This window comes from Monodon monoceros, unplaced genomic scaffold, assembly GCF_005190385.1.
Source record: "Monodon monoceros isolate NGI ecotype Baffin Bay Population unplaced genomic scaffold, NGI_Narwhal_1 Super_Scaffold_16, whole genome shotgun sequence".
Classification (NCBI taxonomy): domain Eukaryota; kingdom Metazoa; phylum Chordata; class Mammalia; order Artiodactyla; family Monodontidae; genus Monodon; species Monodon monoceros.
In genome coordinates this window covers 33,456,055-33,475,678 of record NW_021703772.1, presented here as the reverse complement: position 1 = coordinate 33,475,678, position 19,624 = coordinate 33,456,055, and the positions used below count along the sequence as shown (strand labels likewise).

The window sequence follows — 19,624 nt, the reverse complement described above, 5'->3', positions numbered from 1 at the left end:
TCCTTCCTTTCCCCACTGCCCTCCCCCTTGGCAACCACAAGTCTGTTCTCTATGTCTGTGAGTCTGTTCCATTTTCCTGATTTTGAATTAGGTACCATTATTATGTAATGTTAGATGATTTCTACAATCCTTGTCAGGGAAGAGATTTTGAGCTTCTAAGCAAAGTGCTAAGACAGTACAGGTAAGGGAGAGAGCAATTCCAACTGGGACTTAGAAAGGCTTTTTGAAAGAGGCTTCTGAATGACCGCTCAGCTCACCCTGCACCCTGCACAAGGAGAAGTTCTTTCTGACCTTCCCAAGCCATTCCACATTCTTGCCCCTGGGACTTTTCTGGGCAAGCCGACGCAAAAGGCAACTCTCTAAACAGCTGACTCCAATTTTGAAGAAGTCCTAGTTCTGAGCTTTCTAGAAACTTCAGCAAAAACGGCCACTGATTTCTCAGTTTTTGCTCTACGGCTGTTTGGAATTCTCACTATGAAGAAGAATGTCTGTTAATCTTAAAAGATCAGTCAATGGAAGGGGTCATAAGGGAACTTTCTGAAGTGATGAAAATGTTCTAAATCTTGGTTAGTTGCATGTATATATATACATTTGTCAACTGTACACTTAAGATCTGATCTGCACATTTCACTCCGTAGATTTTAACTTTCAGAAAAAAATTACTTAGCTCCTTAAAAAAAACACATAGTATTACAGTATTTTTAAATGTAGGTTTTTCTTATTATTCAGGTGTGATGAGGCCAATAGAGATCAGGAGACAACTGCCAGTGAAAAGATAGTCTGTTACAGTTCACAAGAGGAGAGAGCATGCCATGCCCCTCGAGGCCACATGGAGAAGAACCAGGGTCAGCTAGGAAGCAGAAGGGCTGGCGGAGTGGGGATGGGGGGGCATGTGGGATGGGCAAGAGTCTTTATTGCATTTTTGGCAGGAAGGAATGGGCGAGGCAGGGCAAGCAGGCTAAGCCGGTTTGGGATTGGCCAGTTTGAAAAGGCAGGCTCTGTGCATCAGGGCTGTCCCTGGTTGTCTGGTACCTGGCCCTGGGGTCATTAAGGCAGGGGGATAGTGGCCTGGAAGTGTTAAGGAGGTCATGGCTGGGGAGTGGGGGGAGGGGCTCTAGATTGATTGGTTTCCATATGAAATGTGCACTTGCAGGTGGTCCTTTACAGTCTCTAGGAGCTGGCTAGCCCTGGGAGGGACAGCCTCCCCAGGGTGAGTAAGGTCCCAGATGTCAAAACACTAGAATAAAAAGATATGCTTACTGATTCACTTTGCTGTACACCTGAAACTAACACAACATTGTAAATCAACTATACTCCAATTTAAAAAAAAAAGACATGCTTAATATACACAAAGAGAGGACTATTTGCAGGATTTGGTTAAATCCTGATTATCTCCCATGATGACCCCGGAAGGAAGGTCACCAGGCCATCATGGACCAGATTTTTAAACCTATTAGATCCATTGAGCTTGCCAACACTGACAAATGAAAAATAGGAATAAAATATACAGAAAGTGAATCCATTGAGTTCTTCCTTCTTTTGTATGTCAGTGAGGACTCCTTCAGTAACAGGTGTTAGAAGCCTAACTCAAGCTCTCGTAAGCAAAAAAAGAAATGTATTCACTCATGTAATTGGATAGTGCAAGGACCAGCCAACTCCAGGCTCAGCTGGATCCAGGCCTCAGAAAATGTCCTCTGGGCACTATTTGTCTGAGTCTCTCAGCTCTGTTAGCCTTTCCTCTCAAGCACGTTGTCCCCATGTGGTGGTAAAGATGGCCTCCTGCAATTCCATGACAACTTGTTAACCCCCGTAGAAAGGATATGCCTCTTGGACTTCCCTGGTGGCGCAGTGGTTAAGAATCCACCTGCCAGTGCAGGGGACACAGGTTCGAGTCCTGGTCTGGGAAGATCCCACATGCCGCGGAGCAACCAAGCCCGTGTGCCACAACTACTGAGCCTGCGCTCTAGAGCCCACTAGCCACAACTACTGAGCCCATGCACCACAACTACTGAAGCCCCCGCACCTAGAGCCCATGCTCCACAACAAGAGAAGCCATGGCAATAAGAAGCCCATGCACCGCAAGGAAAGTAGCCCCCACTCGCTGCAACTAGAGAAAGCCTGTGCTCAGCAACAAAGACCCAACGCAGCCAAAAATAAATAAATGAATAAATAAATTTATTTTTAAAAAGAAAGGATAATGCCTCTTAAAAGCTCTTGCAAAAAGTACCAAAATTGCCTGTGATTGGCCAGGCTTGGGCTATGTGCCCACCCCGGACCCAGTCACCGTGGCTAAAGCAATGAGGTGCTCTCGTTAGCCAGGCTTCAGTCACTTGCCCATCCCTGGAGTCAGGGAACGGACCACCCAAACCACATGGTCTGAGTGAGAGAAAGATGGGTCCCCAAAAAGAAGAGAGAGCTGGCAAAAACCACAGATGTCTACTACAACTTGGCTTTCTCTTTGTCTCCTAGGTGCTCCTGTTTCTGAGTCAGCACCAGAAACAGAAGAAGAGTCCAAGCCTTTATGGAGGCCTCCCCTGAAGCAGGTGCCCCTGAAAAGGCCAAGGGAATTAACAGTACATCTCCCAGTAGACACAGGGAGGGACACACTCGTGCCTCAAGGTAGCTATTCCTCCCCTCCAGCAACCCACAGGGATCTCAATCCAAAGGAGAGCCAGGCAAGACACCTCAGGGTCCTCAGCCATAAAAAGGAGACTAGAGGGACTTCCCTGGTGAAGCAGTGGTTAAGAATCCGCCTGCCAATGCAGGGGACACGAGTTCGAGCCCTGATCTAGGAAGATCCCACATGCCGTGGAGCAACTAAGCCCGGGCACCACAACTACTGAGCCTGTGCAGTACAGCCCACGAGCCACAACTGTGGAGCCCGCGCTCCTAGAGCCCGTGCCCTGCAACAAGAGAAGCCACTGCAATGAGAGGCCCACGCACCACAACTCATCCCAACTAGAGAAAGCCCGCGCTCAGCAACGAAGACCAACGCAGCCAAAAATAAATAAATAAATAATTTTTTTAAAATAAAGAGGCTAGAAGGGAGGCCACTCCTCCCCGGCCACTTGAAGATGGCTTCTGCTCAGGCAGCAGCTGCCTTAACCAAAGTGCTGCAGTGAAACCAGCTTCCTGTCTAGCTCACAAGTTACTTACTCACTAAATCAAACCCCCTACTAATATTTCCTGGTTGCAGATGTAAAACAGCAGCAAACTTACTACGTATTTGCTGCACGCTCTATAGTTTCTCCCATGTTTTTAACCAATGGAATTTCATTTCTAATCTATTTGGGACTATTCATGAGAAGTTCATAATATCAACAAAAGGCATCACTCCAGTTTTTCAAAACATCTGAAATTATACATATGAGTGCATCAAAGTGTATATTTTTATGTGTTGATAGGTTGGAAACAATGGGCCATATTTAGAAAGCTCTATATTTTCACAAAACTGAAGCTCCTTCCCCAAGGGCAAGATGACAGTATCACAAACGCTAGGTGATCTCTGAGTGGTGGTAATCAGAAGAAGTAGAAGGATGAACATTCATATTTAAGGAGTTCTTCCTCAGTGACAGGCACTGGCCTCAGGTTTTAACACATCTTATCTCATTTACTTCTCACAACAGTCCTACCCTCATTTCACAGATCAGAAATCTGAAGCCCTGGGAGATGAGTGACTTGTTTGAGGTCACACAATTATAAGTGGTCTCGCTGGGCTTGGAGCTGAGGCCTTCCAGTGTCAGAATCTGTGCTCTTATTCATTATACTGCACGGCCTCTCAGAATAAAAAAAAAAAAAATGAACCCAGGTCAGGATGTTCTTGAGACATTTCCATTTTGAGAACGTCCTTTGATTATTGAGGCAGGCGCTTGTTTACCATATCTCTTAAGTGAGAGTTAATCATCCTAAAGACTTCCAAGTTTTTTAAAAAAAATCCACATATGGGGACTTCCCCGGTGGTCCCTTGGTTAAGAATCCGCCTTCCAATGCAGGGGACGCGGGTTAGATCCCTGGTCAGGGGACTAAGATCCCACATGCCGCGGGGCAACTAAGCCTGCGCGCTCTAAAGCCCGCGTGGCACAACTAGAGAGAAGCCCATGTCACAATGAAGATCCCGCGTGCTGCAACTAAGACCCGATGCAACCAAATAAATAATAAATAAATAATTTTTTTTTTTTTTTAATCCTCATATGGCAAGGGTCACTCTGCGTGCAGACAGGTAAGAAAGCAGCTTAGCCCCTGTGCACCACAACGTCAGGGGCACCGCCTGAGCCACCAGGAGGGATGGGCAACACCAGGGAATTTCATCTTTGGTGCTGCTCACCTCACACTGCCCTCCACTTGTTTTGAGCTGCCATGTCCCCTGGGGACCCAGTATCTAGAGCCTGTCCATCCTCTGCTACCCTGCCAGGAGGAAGCTGGGCTAAGAAGTCCCTGGTAGCTTGGTTAGTTCAGTGTGTGACTCAACTGGGTAGTAGATGCATTAAAACAAAAAAAAAAAAAAAAAAAAAGGTCTAAAGAGGCAAGATTTTCATGGCAATCTTTCTCACACAGGGGTCCCTGGAGCAAGGGTGTTTAGAACTAGTAAGTGGGACTCTCATCGCCCCAGAGGTTGCACAGACCCATTTACGTGCTTAGCTCTGGATTGTTTCACTTCTCATATCATAAAAATGAAGCCAGATTTTTTATACGCACATACACACATACATATTTTATTTTATTGCTGAACCATCCGAGACTAAACTGCAGACTTTGTACATTTCATCCCTTATCAGCACGTATCTCCCAAGAGCAAGGATATTCTCCTTGTAACCACAGTACAATTATCACATTCAAGAAAATTAACATTGATGTAATACTCTTTTCTAATATATAGTCCACATTCAAATTTCTCTAATTACACCAGTAATATTCCTTACAGTTGTTTTTTTTTCCCCCAATCAATCCAGGATTCCACTCAGAATCATACATTGTATTTAATTGTCACATCTCTTTAGAATCTTTTCATCTAGAACACTTCCCCAGTCTCATTTTTCATGACACTGACATTTTTGAAGAGTTTAGGCTAGTTGCTTTACAGAATTATCCTCAATTTAGGTTTGTTTCCTCATGATTAGATTCAGATCAAACATTTTTGGCAAGAATGGCATGTTGGTGATGTGTGCTTCTCAGTGCATTACATCAAGGGACACAAAATATCCCTTTATATTAATTCCCTTTGTTATAAGTTGTTCCATTATAAGTGATGTTAAATTTCATTATTTGGTTAAAGAGATGTCTTTCTCCATTGTTAAGACACCTCTTCCCTTTGTAAATAAGTAGCTTGTGATACTTGGAGACTGTGTGTGAAGCCAGCCTTTAAACACAAACACCAAGAGTGTGTTGAACATGAAATAAAGACCACTCTCTCTGAGATTAAGACAAGGTCCCAATCACTTTTAGATTACCCTCTAAAAATTAGGTTTTGCCCTCCCTAGAGCAGCTCCTAGAGCAGAGCCTGTTTTGGGAAAGAGTGAGAGAAAGAACAAAGATGGAGGCCAAGACGTGCTTTGTGTTTATCATCCATCCTGTTACCCTCTAACTACCATCTAGAAGGGGCTACTTTGTACTTTATGACCTGGAGGAGCCATGAGATCACTGGTTCTGCTTAGAAAAATTGCTTTGTGGTTGGAACTCTGTAGCCAATAGTCCCATGAGCTTTAACGCTGGGGTCTCCCCAGTTAGGGAAGGACCTTGCAGCCTCCCTAGTCTATCTCCTATCTCAGGAGCCCATCAATAGGATGAGGATAACAACAACCACTGTTCAGTTCCTCCCAGTTCTTGGAGGTTCCCCAACAGTAGGGCTGCTATTCTAGCCAAGAGTAATCCCACCTTGGCTGTGGGAGATACCCGGCCTCTGCTCCTTAGCAGGGCTGGAAAAGAGAGACAAACTTGAGAATGAGGGGAATAAGTGATCCTAGACACTAGGAGCCACATCAACAGAATTAGAAAAGAGGTTCCTTCACTTTCTTACTGATCCAAATTCTCACTCATACTTTTTCTCCTTTTGCTTTTGAAGAGGATGATGCTCCAACCCAGGATGGCACCCCACCACTGTCCCTGACGGAAGGAAGAAAAGGTCCAGAGAGCCAGAGGGGCCTGGACAGCCCCAGGACATCAGGCCACAGCAGCCCCATGGGCCCCCTACATGTGAGACGGGCCGGCGGGGCACTCCCAGCAGCAGGACAAGGTAATCACTCCCGGGGTGCATGGATGCACCCTCTTGGCTTGTCTGTGGCTCTGGGCTCATTTTAATCATCTTCCAGGGCCACACATAAGCTGTCTGAAAGCCACCCCATTGAAAAAGGGAAATCAGCAGTGTTTCCAATGCTGTCAGTGGGATTAACGGTCACCACGCATATTCCTCAAGAGCCAGTACATGTTTTAAGGGCTTTCTGCACCAACAGGCACTGCCAAGCTGTTCTGTGCTTTCCTCGCCCCCGGCCGCAGCGTGTGATGACACAGCTCCCTGCGCTCATCAGGGAGGCTCGCTACTGGGTTTACCAGGCATTCTCAACACCGAGCCATAACCCTGCACGGGGCAAGGGAGCCTGGGGACGCTGCCAACAGGAAGAGTCCCCGGGGAGGAGTCACCCTCCGGCCCAGGGCAGAGCCTGAGGCCTGTGCACAGAGAGAAAAGGACTCTGGATTTCTACTGAAGGATGAGGCAGGCAGGGCCACACCCTCTATGACTTAGCCCCACTCAGAGTTCTTATCCTTAAGAGCCAACAGTCCAGGAGGAAACTAAGACAGTGCAATAACAGCTTCCATGGGGTCTTTGATCTAAACGCAGCACATAAAGCAAAAGTTGCTTAGGGTCCAAATTACCCCTGAAAATCCCTTAGGGAGGGGCCGTGCTGGAGACCAACAAACCATTTTCTAGAAAGTGCAGCCCAATCAGCTGTTCCTCCCTCATCGGGTGACGGGTGGCTTTCTCTGATTGAGCACCAGATGAAGGAGCTGGTGTGTGTTTGGGTGCCAGACAATGTGAACAAAGTATCTCTGTTAACAGCAGAATCACACTCAGGGCCTAGAGAAGCTCACACTCGAGAGGAATGTGGCAACTGAGAGCTACCAAGGAGACAACAGATACCACAGCTTTCGTCCCATCCCAGGCTCGCTCAGAGACAGATGCCTCACTATTTAAATCCTGCTCGCCTGCGTTCCCCCTGCCTCGACCCAAGCATTTATTTATATTTGAAGCCTTGTAAGCATAAATTCAATACATGGATCAATAATTCCATATGTGCTTGCAGTTCCTCTGTTTAAGGCTGGAATGGTCAAAGTCAAATTCTCTCTCTCTCTCTCTCTCTCTCTCTCTCCAAAGAAACTTACAAACTATTTCCAAATGGAACCTTTCTCTTACAACCTCCTCCCTTTTATATTTGCATGGCAATGATGCTCTCTTAATTTTGAGCTAATGAACTGAACTTTAGGTACAGCAGCGTCACCACCAAGGGTATTCCTAGGAGGTTGCATTGCCCAGAACAAATCACACCAAACACACACACACACACACCCCGAATTAGACACCCTTACAAAAGGAGAACCTGATGAGAATGAACGCCAGGGCTGTGACTATGACGAGTGCAGCCTGAAGCCTCAAGTGTGTAGGCTGAGTGTGTGTAAATGAATGTGTGTATGGGGGCACACATGTGTCTTAGGGTATGTGTGTGCTTATATAGCTATGGGAGTACATGTGTATACTTGTGTGCTCGTGTATGTATGTGTGATTGTGCAGGCATGCAGGCCTGCCTGTGAATAAGTACGCATGTGTTGCTGTGTGTCCTTCTTCATGTGTGATACATGTGTGTCCTTGCAGGCACACCTGCATATGTGTGCGTGCCTTGTGAGTGTGTATATATGTACGTGTGAGTGCACACCTTAGTGTAAGTATGTGTGTTTCCATGTGTGTGTGTGATGCCTCTGTGTATATGTGTGTTTACACACTTGTAAGCATCCACTGTGGCTGATTGCCAGCTCTACTCCTGACCCTTTTGCCTTGGAAATGGGGAAGGTAAAGTTATAGAAACACCCTCAATCTTTCTAAGCAACTGAGAGAAATAGAGCTTCCTTCTCCTCCTTGGCCTGAGCCCCTTGGAGTCACTAAGCAGTCCCAGCATTGGAACCACAGGGCACAGCTGTGCCGCTGAGTACTGCACAAAGGCATGTGATAGAGCAGGAAGCAGAGGCTGGAACCACCGAGCCCCGTGCCCAGGAGCTGGGCTGCACACACTTGGAGGATGGGGCTCCTTTCCTTCACACAAGGTGCCCCCTCCAGGTTCACCTTGTCCCTGGAGGGCTGCCTGAAACCAGAGGATTCCCCCTTTTCTAGACCTTCACAGAAGGCACGTCGTAGGCTATGGCAGCCCCGCCCTGTTCATCCCACACTGACTCCAGATGATGGGGCGTGAACCCTGGCCCTGCTCTGCCGAATCCCAGGAGTGGGGCGGGCCCTGCACCCTGGCAAGCACCTGAGCACACGGGCATCTGCCCGCTGGGGATTCAGGGAGCACGGTCCAGGTTCAGCCTCCCTCCCCTGCACTGGTGCTAACACTGCCCATGTTTGTGCTTATTTTCAAGAAAAATCCAGAGACCCCACACTGGGACACTTCTTGCTGGGTCCAAATGGAGAAAACAGCTGCCTGTCCCTCCCAAGGCCTACCCAAACCGAGGAGCTTCTGTCGGGTGAAGGTAAGATGATACATCCCAGGTCAGCCTCGCTTTCTTGGGGGAAGATTTTACCTGCAGCTTCCAAAACTCCCCAGCAGCAGAGACATCATTAAAAAAAGATGCAAGTCAACCAGTTTCTCCCCTCTCACTGAACCCAGGGATGCTTCTGTAGCTCAGACACAATAACCCAATGTCTGCATAGCAAGTTTGCTCTTGCTGGAGCATCTGGAGAGAGACGTTCCCATGGAATGGCTTGGAGGAGGCCTAATGTGCCGTGCTGATGTCTTGATGAGGATGATAAAGCCCTCTTGGTATTTGCCCAAAATAAACATTGCCTTTTCTCTTCTTTCCAACCACCCTCCAGAGGTGGAGGTGGCTAATTGGTAATCCAATCAGTTATCCTTGTTATGTGTATTGGTTCATTGCTGCGAATCATCTGGCTCCTGACAGATATCAAGGCCGTTTCCAAAAACCCTTCTGGCATGTTCACTTTTTGGAAAAGGGGTGCTGGCTCTGGGCAATAACCATCTTGCAAAGGAAAAAAAAAAATGAAGTCAGAGGGTGATGAGTGTCAACCACCCAGGAACCATCATGATGTGTATGCATGAGTCGTACAGCCAGCAGGCCTCTTAATGAGGGAGATTAAAATCTGCACTCCTTTGGTGGGTGATGTCATGACTGCCTCAACAAAAAGAACATGGAATCAGAGCCAGGAGATTTGAGTAGCCCTGGCTTGTCCTCTATGTTGTCAGATGACTTTGGGTCAACCCTTCCTTGTGTCCAAGGTTCCTCCTCTCATTCGAAATAAGGGGATCGACTCCACCACCAGCAGCTATGGACGATTGCTGCATTTTATGTGTTGTCTCTGTTGCTGTGGAAGTAGCCATTTAGTACATGGATTTCCAGAAACCAGAATGCATTCGGTTCCAAATCCAGCATTAAAGAACTTCCATCACCACTTGGGCTGTCCCATGATATGAGTATAAAAATAACTTGGTTCTGAACTGGCGGAAGCAGGAGTGAGACAGGTGGAGGCCACTGTCACTGTGACACAGCTGGTACAACAGCTGGAACGCAAACACGATTCTGTTCACCTGCTGCACATTTGTCCGCTCTCTTCCAAGAGAAATAGCTCCCCTTTGGGCAAAGCAAAAGCCAGAAGCAGAAGAGGAAATATTTAAGTTCCATGTTTAAGCTTGTTGTCATCTCGTCAGCATGTTTCAGTCACTTCGGCATCCTCAGCACTTAGCACAGTTCCTGACGCAAACAGAGCAGGATCACAGTAAATGTTCATTGAAAATCTTTCAATAATTTCCACACAAAAGAAAGAAAGAGAGAAATGAAATTTATGCTGAATAAATCGAGACTTGCCTGCCATCTTGTCTTAGTCCCATGAACAATGTATTTAATCCTACTTGCCTCTCAAACCTAAAGGCATTCACTGTGAGCTTGTTGAATAAATGAACAAATGAATCATCCGTCAATCAGTCAGTCAGTCAATGGCCTCTCTCTAGCCTGTCCTCCATATACAGCTGCTGGACCTCCAGCCTCGACCATGATTGCATAAGGCCCTGGGAGGCAGGCAGAACCTTAACCCACATCTCCCTACAAGCGCCCATAGAACAGGCCCAGCTTTCTAAGAGTCTCTGTTAATGGGCAAGCCCTGTTTTGTTTTGCTTTGGGAAGCAGGATACTGAAAAACATTTTCAACTCCTGCAAAGGATTTGCTCCACCCACACCAAATTCTTTGCAGCTGTTTGTTCAAATGTATCTTGATCACCATCCCCACCCTACTCTTCCAGTCTCATCTCCCACTATATCCAGGCCCACCCTTTTCTCATCTGTCTGACGGCCCAAACATTCAGTCTTCCTTCTCTTATATCCCAGCCTTTGCCCAAGTTGCCCTCAAATATTTAGAATCATTTTAAGTTCCAGGGGAAGGTTCATCTTTTCTGGGATATTTTCCTCAATAAATCCACTTCATCTCACTGAACTGCTACGATGTAGCTTTCACCCATTTCTCTCTCTCAATCCCACTTTTGTGATTACTGTATTTATATGCATCTGTTTGTTGTTTAGCTCCCAAATATATTAGAAGAGTCCTAGAGATCCTCTTATCTTTATCATATGTCCAAGAAATGCGTGGACAGAATACCCCAGGTGCCATAAAGGAAAGTTTGGGGGGGAATCATAGTTGTGGTTTTTTAATTTAAAAAAATCTTGGGTTAAAGCGGAAATATGATCTGTCTGATCATTCTGAGACTTTCAGACTCTGCCAACATCTACTTGGAAATAAATTCTTAAGCAATTAGATCATGATATCTTGCTTTCAGATAGCATAGAAGAATGAGTATAAACCTTCAGAAGAAAAAAAAAAAGATGTGAAGACTTGAGCTGGAATTCGACCCTCTTGGTCACGTTGGGATATTGCAACACTTAGAAAATTCAAAGGCTTAAGAAAGGAAAATTTAACTTGGAAGGATACAAGTCAAAACATTGGAACATTGGAGTTGCTTATCCTTGATTCAAATCCTTCATCTATTCTCCTAGTCACAGTGGAGCAACAGAAGTTTTCTTTCAGAAGTTCTTTTATTCAGAAGTTCTTTATTGCAAGAAGCTCAAGAATGTCTGTGCCAGTGGTTCGGTTTGGGACTCCAGGTCCCATGCAAATTTGAATTCTTCATCTCTTTCAGAGTTTCCAGTTGACACCTGCTCTTGTCCTAAAAGGATTTTTACCCCCAAAACTTGCCTTGTTTTTTGGTCATTTAATTAGCATCCTTCTCTCTTGCAACTCTTTCTTGGTAAGGTGGTTTTAAAATATGTCTACAAATTCTTTGACACTTGTTCTTTCAAAAGGGGGAGCCCAATTCTCCTCCCCTTGAGTGTGTGCTGGACATAGTGGCTCACTTCTGATAAATATAGAATATGACACAAGTGACAGTGTGTGACTTCTGAGATGGTCCAACCCCAGGGAAATCTCCAGATGATTGCATCCCTGATTGGCATTGTGACTGCAGCCTCACAAGAGACTGCACCGGAATCACAGGCCTAAGCCCCTCCCAGATTCCCATAGAAACTATGTGAGATATAGCAAAGGTTTATTGCTTTAAGTCACTAGATTTGGGCGTAATTTGTTTTCATAATAGATAATATACTGGTGTCATTTCCTGATGGTCTACAATTTGGTAAACAGAAAAATGAAGGGTCCAAGAATATCCCAGCTGGTCTCAAAACACTGATTATTTGGGGGCAAACATATGCTAAGTGGTTGACTTTCTCTGTGTTGTCCCATTTGTCATTTGTGATAATGTTGGTTGTGGGGACTCATGGGTAAAAGGATCCTTCCATGTTGATGGGATATTTGACAGAGTATGATTTTCCTTGAGTAGCCTTTCTCTTAGCAGCTGTTGCTTTAGTGAAGATGCCTAGAGATTTAAAAGTGAAGAAGCCCAGGGCTTCCCTGGTGGCACAGTGATTTAAGAATCCGCCTGCCAATGCAGGAGACAGGGATTCGAGCCCTGGTCTGGGAAGATCCCACATGCAGTGGAGGAACTAAGCCCGTGAACCACAACTACTGATCCTGCGCTCTAGAGCCCATAAGCCACAACTACTGAGCCCGTGTGCCACAACTACTGAGCCCATGTGCCACAACTACTGAAGCCCATGCGCCTAGAGCCCCTGCTCCCAACAAGAGAAGCCACCGCAATGAGAAGCATGTGCACCGCAACGAAGAGTAGCCCCTGCTCGCCGCAACTAGAGAAAGCCTGCGTGCAGCAACAAAGACCCAACGCAGCCAAAAATAAAATAAATAAAATAAAATAAATTAATTTTTTTAAAAAGTGAAGAAGTCCATTAGATGAGACAGCGTGAAGAAGAAGAAAGAACTTTGGACTAAATATCCAAAGTCTTGGGTTTTATTCTCAGCTCTACCGCCCTGATTTCTGTGATCACTGGCAAATAAATCTACTGCTTTGGAGCTCAGCTTCTCCATATGGAGAAAGAGGACCTGGGATTAGATCCAATCCTCCCAGTGTATATCCCATAGAACTCCAAGTCCTCAGAAGGTTACCAGGCATTCTGTTAAAAAAAAAAAAAGTTCTGAGGCCAAATAAGTTGGAAACCAGTAAGCTAAAGCGAAGCACATTCCTTACTGCAGGAGCCTTTACTGTGTTAATATGGATTATGGTTCCTCAAGATGCGGATATGCAATGTTTCCCAAACTTATTTGACCACTGAATTCTTTCTTGTTTTTAGTAAAGCATTATGTGCATCTAACTAGTTTTTGGAACACACTTTGGAAAACACTAAACATTATTTCTAAGGTTCTTTCCAGTTGTAATGCTGTATGTTACTAAATAACCCCCTTTCCCAAGGAGACTCTCTCCGTAGAGCAGTTCTGTTGTCTAAGTCCTGAAGCAGGATCTCAGTCATTCAATAATTCATGCCTGTTCTTGTTTTCATTTTCCAAACATCAGTTCTGAATCACTGAGTCCACAATCCCTCCATCTCCAGGTAAAAAGAAGTAGAGGAAGGTAGGAGGAAGCCTGGGTGGCAATAAGGCCCTTTTTCCCAATCAGTGTTTGTTAATAATCCATACGCAATTATGTTGGTGGATTTACCAGTTCTCAGATGTTGAAATAAAGAAAAACATGGCTGGATATGGTCGCTTGGTACCCAGCATTTCCTTCCAGTGCCCTCCTGTACTGCAAAGGCTGGAAGGCTAAAAACTACATTTCCCAGATAACCTTTGCAGTTAGGGGGTGGGATGCAGATGCGGTTCTGCCAAATAGATACATTTGCATGAGATTTGAAGCGCAGGAGTGAGGCGGAGGCACTTTGCCTACTTACCCTGGCAAGCGAGCTCGTGAAGACTGTCAAGAGGCAGTTGCTGCAGCAACTCTGTAAGCACCAAGTTCTCTATAGTAGCTCCATTTCTTCTTAAAATACCTTGGTGGTTTCTGTTCTCCACTGAGTCCTGACCCATATACTCTCCTCCCCTTGCAGAAGTTATGGGGGATTCCCATGAGGCTCGGCATGGGGCTAATTTGGGTCTGTCACATGGACCACAGGGCAGTGATAGCTCTGTTTGTCAGGACTTCAGAGGGAAGCGGGGTTCTTTCCCTCACCACAGTGAACCCAGCACCGCATCAGCAGCCCACACTGGAAGGTGTTCTGATGGCCACCTGCAGAGAGCCACTAAAAACCACTGGGGAGTCTTCTTTCCTTTGACAGAAACCGCTCATGATTCCTACAAGTACAAAGACTCCCCTCCCTCGTATTTGGCTGAAAATGTGATATTATCGCCACTTTATGCCTTCCAAAGAAGAAAAATGTCAAAAATAATAGTTCTCTTTGAATCCGCTGAAAATTCTTTTTTTTTAAGAAAAAAGTCAATATGAAGTGTTGAAGAATATTTAATTCCTCTTTATTTTTTGCACATTACTTATATTGTTTCTTACAGAGCCTGTAAAGCTGTAAATTCTACCTCCCTCGCATTTTTTCTGTTCCAGAGAACCTTAGAGTTGAGACGGAATGTAGGCAGCACCTTCATCAGCATTTAAGCAGGGGAAGCATTTTATCAAACAGACTTTCTGAGGACACCTATAGATAAAATGGATAAAAGCAGAGCTGCCTGGTTAAAGTAGGGATGGTCTGACTGTGTCCCCCAACAACTTCTTCAGAGCCCAGCTAATTCTTTCCCTCCTGAAATGATTCCTGGCTGTGGGGTCTATGCAGTCACTAGAACTATGAGACCACAGTTTGAAAACTCTCCTTTTATGGATAAGGAAACTGAGGCCCAGAGAGGTACGGTGACTTGCTCAAAGTCACACAGCTTCTATGCGGCAAATCTAAGGCTCAAACCCAGATCTTCCTGCACCTACTTAGGCCAAAGCTCTTCTCACTAGAACTTACTGCCTCTAGGCCCTCTTGTCCAGGTTTCTAGGCTTCAAGGACTAGCTGCAGTCCCACCTTCATTGTACCACCTCACCTGACCACCTCAGGCCACATTGATTGCTACTATCTTAGGTCAGCAGTAATTCTTACTACCTGGGTCTCTCACCAGGCACTCCCTTACTTCCTCTATCTTTTTTACTCCTTTTCTTCATCCTCCTCCAAGATCTCCTATGGATAGATCCCCCTCCTCGACTTCTGAATATCCCAGAGAACATCATAGGTACTCCCAGAACGCTGCCCATAAATATTGATTGAAACTGTCAGTAGCAAAGACTTACTTGTTCCCCAATATCCATTTTTCCATTACTCCTGTTATTAGCAGAATCCCCTACCCTGAAGTTTAGTTGAACACATGGCTAGTTGGCTAGAAATTATATTTCCCAGCCTCCCTTGCAGCCAGGTATGGTCACATAACTGATGTGGCTGATGAAATGTGAACAGAAGTAACTTGTGCGACTTCCAGGCCGCACAAGGAAATCACTGGGGACTTTCTTGGTGGTGCAGTGGATAAGAATCCATCTGCCCATGCAGGGGACACAGGTTCGATCCCTGGTCCGGGAAGACCCCACATGCCGCGGAGCAACTAAGCCCAGGAAGATCCCACATGCCACAACTACTGAGCCTGCGTGCCAGGCTCTGCAACAAGAGAAGCCACCGCAATGAGAAGCCAGCGCACCACAACGAAGAGTAGCCCCCACTCGCCACAACTAGAGAAAGCCCACGCGCAGCAACGAAGACCCAAAACAGCCACAAAAAAAAAAAATTTTTTTTTAAATTTTAAAAAAAGGAAACCATTGGACTTGGTTGTAGTGGTGAAGTAGCTTCAACCACGTGGAAGAGGGGAATACTCTAGGGGATGATGAAGCCATAAGATATAAGGAAGCACAGTGCCCAGATACCTTCAGGGAGCAGAGCTACCCTGGGCTACCCCCTTCCCTCTAGACTCTTACCTGAAACAGAAATACATGTTTATCTTTCTGAGTCTCTTTGTTACAGCATATAATGCAACTATATATTCTTTCTTAATCTGGACAAAGCAAACCTAACAGATTTTTCTGATGAGCATGTTTTTGAATCCTCCATTGTGCTCCATTCTATCACACGTGCATTTTTCATTTTAAACTGCAATTACTTAAACTCTTCCCCTATCCTTCTAAATTAATTTCCCAAAGTTGGAGTATAGTCTTTTCCCCCTTAGGCTATGCATTAAGTGAGGCTTTCTTTTCACCATACTTTGTAATGTCTAGGGTACAGTATTTCTACTTCCCACATCTTTGCTCTGCACAGTCACCTTGCCCTTCCTCCTACCACCTAAGAAGAAAAGATGGTCAGACTAACAGGTGAAGTCTAAAAGGTGTCTGTGTGTTCTGTGTAGCTTCAGAGTTAGACTGAAATTGCCAGGCACAGATTTAGTCTTGTCATTTTGTTTACACATTGGGGAAAAAGAATTCAGTTTATTAAACGTTTCATGTTACTGCACCCAAGTTTTGCCAAGCTGGGAACTTGGACCTTTTCTGTGTAGTGACATTTTAATTCTAGTTTTCATAACCTGGAGATCAGACTGTTGCTTTTGCATAATGTACATAGTATCTTGTGACTAGAGTTTGCTTTGTTTTATAGTATCTGTACTCGTATTTTTCAAGAGCTATTTTGTAAATAGATGATATATTTCTCCCTTGAAAACACAATAAAAAGAAAAAAGCACCAAAAAAAAATGCATCTATAATAATACCTCCCATCCTAGATTGCATTGCTTTGTGACAACCAAACCAGATCATACGTGCAGTATATAATAAAGTATTAAGTAAAATTCCAATATAAAATATCATTGGACCTAAAAGAGAGAAGACCCATAATATCGTGTCCGACTCTTTAGATCAAATGGACAGAACGCCTACCATGTTCAAGGGAAACAGAAGGATGCTGATATCAAGAGCAAACATGCTCAGGCACATATGTCATCTCATTCTATCATCCAATAATCCTTTGAAGGGAGTATTTTCATTCACATACCACAGGTGAGGAAACTGAAACACAGGAGGTTAACCCCCTTGTGCACATTGATCACACCTGGTGAGCAGCTGAGCTTATTCATTCCCAGGCCCGTCTATCCCAGATACTGTGCTCTTTTCTTCCCACTTCCCAGGGCTTAACCCCAGGCCCTATGGCTGATGCCCCCAAGAACCTCACAGCCCCTGTGAGAAAAAATTCACAAGGAACTGACTCTTCTGCAAGGCAGAATGAGATGAGTGCTGTAACAGAGATCTCAACCACAGGATGCAGGGGCCTCCAAGGAAGGAGTGATGAATTCTAACCTGGGGGACGAGGACGGATTTTTGCAGAGGAATCTCTATTTGTACTGACTTAAAAGAAACTGGTAGGGAATTCCCTGGTGGTCCAGTGGTTAGGACTTGGTGCTTTCACTGCTGGGGCCTGGGTTCGATCCCTGGTTGGGGAACTACGATCCCAAAAGCCTCGAGGCGCAGCCAAAAATTTTTTTTAAATAAATATAAACAAAATTCTATTAAAAAAAAAAGAGGGACTTGCCTGGTGATCCAGTGGGTAAGACTCCGTGTTCCCAATACAGGGGGCCTGGGTTCAATCCCTGGTTGGGGAACTAGATCCCGCATGCATGGTGCAACTAAGAAATCGCATGCTGCAACTAAAAGATCCCACATGCCGCAACTAAGACCCAGTGCAGCCAAAAGTAAAAAATAAATAAAAAATAAAACAAAGAAAGAAACTGGTAAAGTGGATAAACAGAGAAGAGAGAAAGACATGACCAGCTGAGGGACCAGCATGAACAAAGGCAAAGAGATAAGAAAGCAGAGTCCATGCGGGAAATGATGAGTAGCCTGTAAGAATGCCCCGTGCAGGGGCTTCATGGGGGGAGATGGGGCTGAAAGGCAGGCCAGGACCAGGCCAGGGAAGGCCTTGTGTGCCAGGATAGAGCTGAAATGCCGCCTTTTAGGCAACAAGAAGTCACAGGTGCTTGAGGAAGGATGTCATGCAACCCACCCTGTGTGCCAGGAATAGGCAAGAGAAAAGGCCGAGTGCTCAGGCTACTGTAGAATCATCCAGACAGCAGCTGACCAGGGCCTGGATGGAAGGCAGTGGGCAGACGCAGGAGACGCGGCAAAGGGATAATCCCCAGGGCCGCCGACTGGATGTGGGGAGCCCACCCAGCACTCTGAGCAACCAGTGACAAACCTGTTTATAGTGTCTCTTTACAAAATTGGCTACAATTCTCATCTCCAATTTTCTACTCAAACTACCATTTTTCTGTTTTCACTTTCAGATAAGAGGATGACTTTCGGGGTGTCTTGTGTACAGTAATTAAGATAAAACAACAGTCAAGGCCTTGGAGCCCGAGTCACCCCACGGCGGCACACACAGGACCACAGCCCTCTCCCATGTGGCACTCAGCTCCAGTACTCCTTTTACTTAAAGTCAAACTCCCACCGACACACATAAAACATAAATTCCAGTGCTGAGTGCCTCTCAGCTTGTCATGCACTGCGGCCGTTTTCAGGCTTATGTGCTCTTGGGGAAGTGGCTGAGCTCCCCAGCAGTGTTTACCCACAACTGTGGTAAATAATACGAGTTCTAAGGAAAACCCTGATAGCAAATACTTGGGAGCTGTAAGGAAGAGGCAAAGCAGTAAGCAGTGATGGAGAGTGTTTGTATAACCCTCCTGCACCCTCTCACCCTGACACACATTGAGCTTTCTCTTTCATGATTGTTTTAGCCTCTTTTTCCCTTCCAACCACCGACCACTCAATTCTTTGAGGGAAAATTAGCATTCATTATGCAATTTATCTCTCTCTTTTTAATCCAGAGTGTCTGTCTCCAAGGTCCCTACTCAATAATTAATGTTTGTTCTCCTTTCCCATTCTCCAGAGCATCTATTCTTGAACTGTAAGGTCAACAATTAACACTAATTATGGCTTTTTCTCTCTCCAGTGTTGGTTCTCAGAATCCCAAGTTGCCCGGCTCAGCCTAAGTTACATGTGTACACGTGGCTGCTTGTGTGCACACGAAGGTGGGAAAGCACCAAGAAGCAGGCTTCTCCAAGCCCCCCACTTTAGCAAATCAGTAAAACCAAACATTCTTTTTTGGCAATGTCTCTAGTATATGTATTATCATTAATGAGATGATGAAGCATAAATATATACACATACATACATACATGTACTTGGAAGTGAGCTGGGGGGGTAGTTAGATCTCAAAATCTTTTTCAGATATATTTGATTCCCTCTGACCTTTTTCCTCCCTATTTCTATCTCCTTGATGTCTCATACCTCTGTCTGTCTGACATACACACGCAAACACACACACACACACACCAAATTTCTCATTAAAAGTCATACCTCTTGGGCTTCCCTGGTGGCGCAGTGGTTGAGAGTCTGCCTGCCGATGCAGGGGACGCGGGTTCATGCCTCGGTCTGGGAAGATCCCACATGCCGCGGAGCGGCTGGGCCCGTGAGCCATGGCCGCTGAGCCTGCGCGTCCGGAGCCTGTGCTCCACAGTGGGAGAGGCCACAACAGTGAGAGGCCCGCGTACTGCAAAAAAAAAAAAAAAAAAAAAAAAACAGCCATTCCTCCATTTCAGATTCACTCAGCTGATCTCCTTGCTATCTGTTACCTCTCCCCTAACTATCTTTCTCTGGTCTGTCATCCTAATTCTCCTCAGCCATTAAAACAGCATTATTTTAACTAGTGTTCCTTTTGACGGACAAGGACAGCTAAGAGAACGACTCTCATCAAAAGTGACTCTAAGAGATTGCAAAAAAAATTCATCAGGGCTGTGCAAAAGCCTATCTTTCTGGCTAGAATCAGATGGGCTAGAATCCCTCCTGTCTCCCTGGTCCAACCCTTGAATTTGCGCTACAGCTGGAAGCAGGGGCTCCTCCGCAGCACATCTCCTGTTCAAATCTGGACATCTCCTCACAGCGGG

General features: G+C 45.5%; 1 protein-coding gene across 1 annotated transcript in view; it reads left to right on the top strand.

Moving 5' to 3' along the window:
* The window catches only part of KIAA2012 (KIAA2012 ortholog), a 115,980-nt gene that overhangs the window by 25,802 nt on the left and 70,554 nt on the right, over window positions 1-19,624 (top strand). The window contains exons 9-11 of the mRNA XM_029225674.1: window positions 2,470-2,619; window positions 6,059-6,229; window positions 8,623-8,733. Coding sequence (XP_029081507.1) covers window positions 2,470-2,619; window positions 6,059-6,229; window positions 8,623-8,733 — 432 coding nt within the window. The remainder of the gene's footprint in view (window positions 1-2,469; window positions 2,620-6,058; window positions 6,230-8,622; window positions 8,734-19,624) is intronic.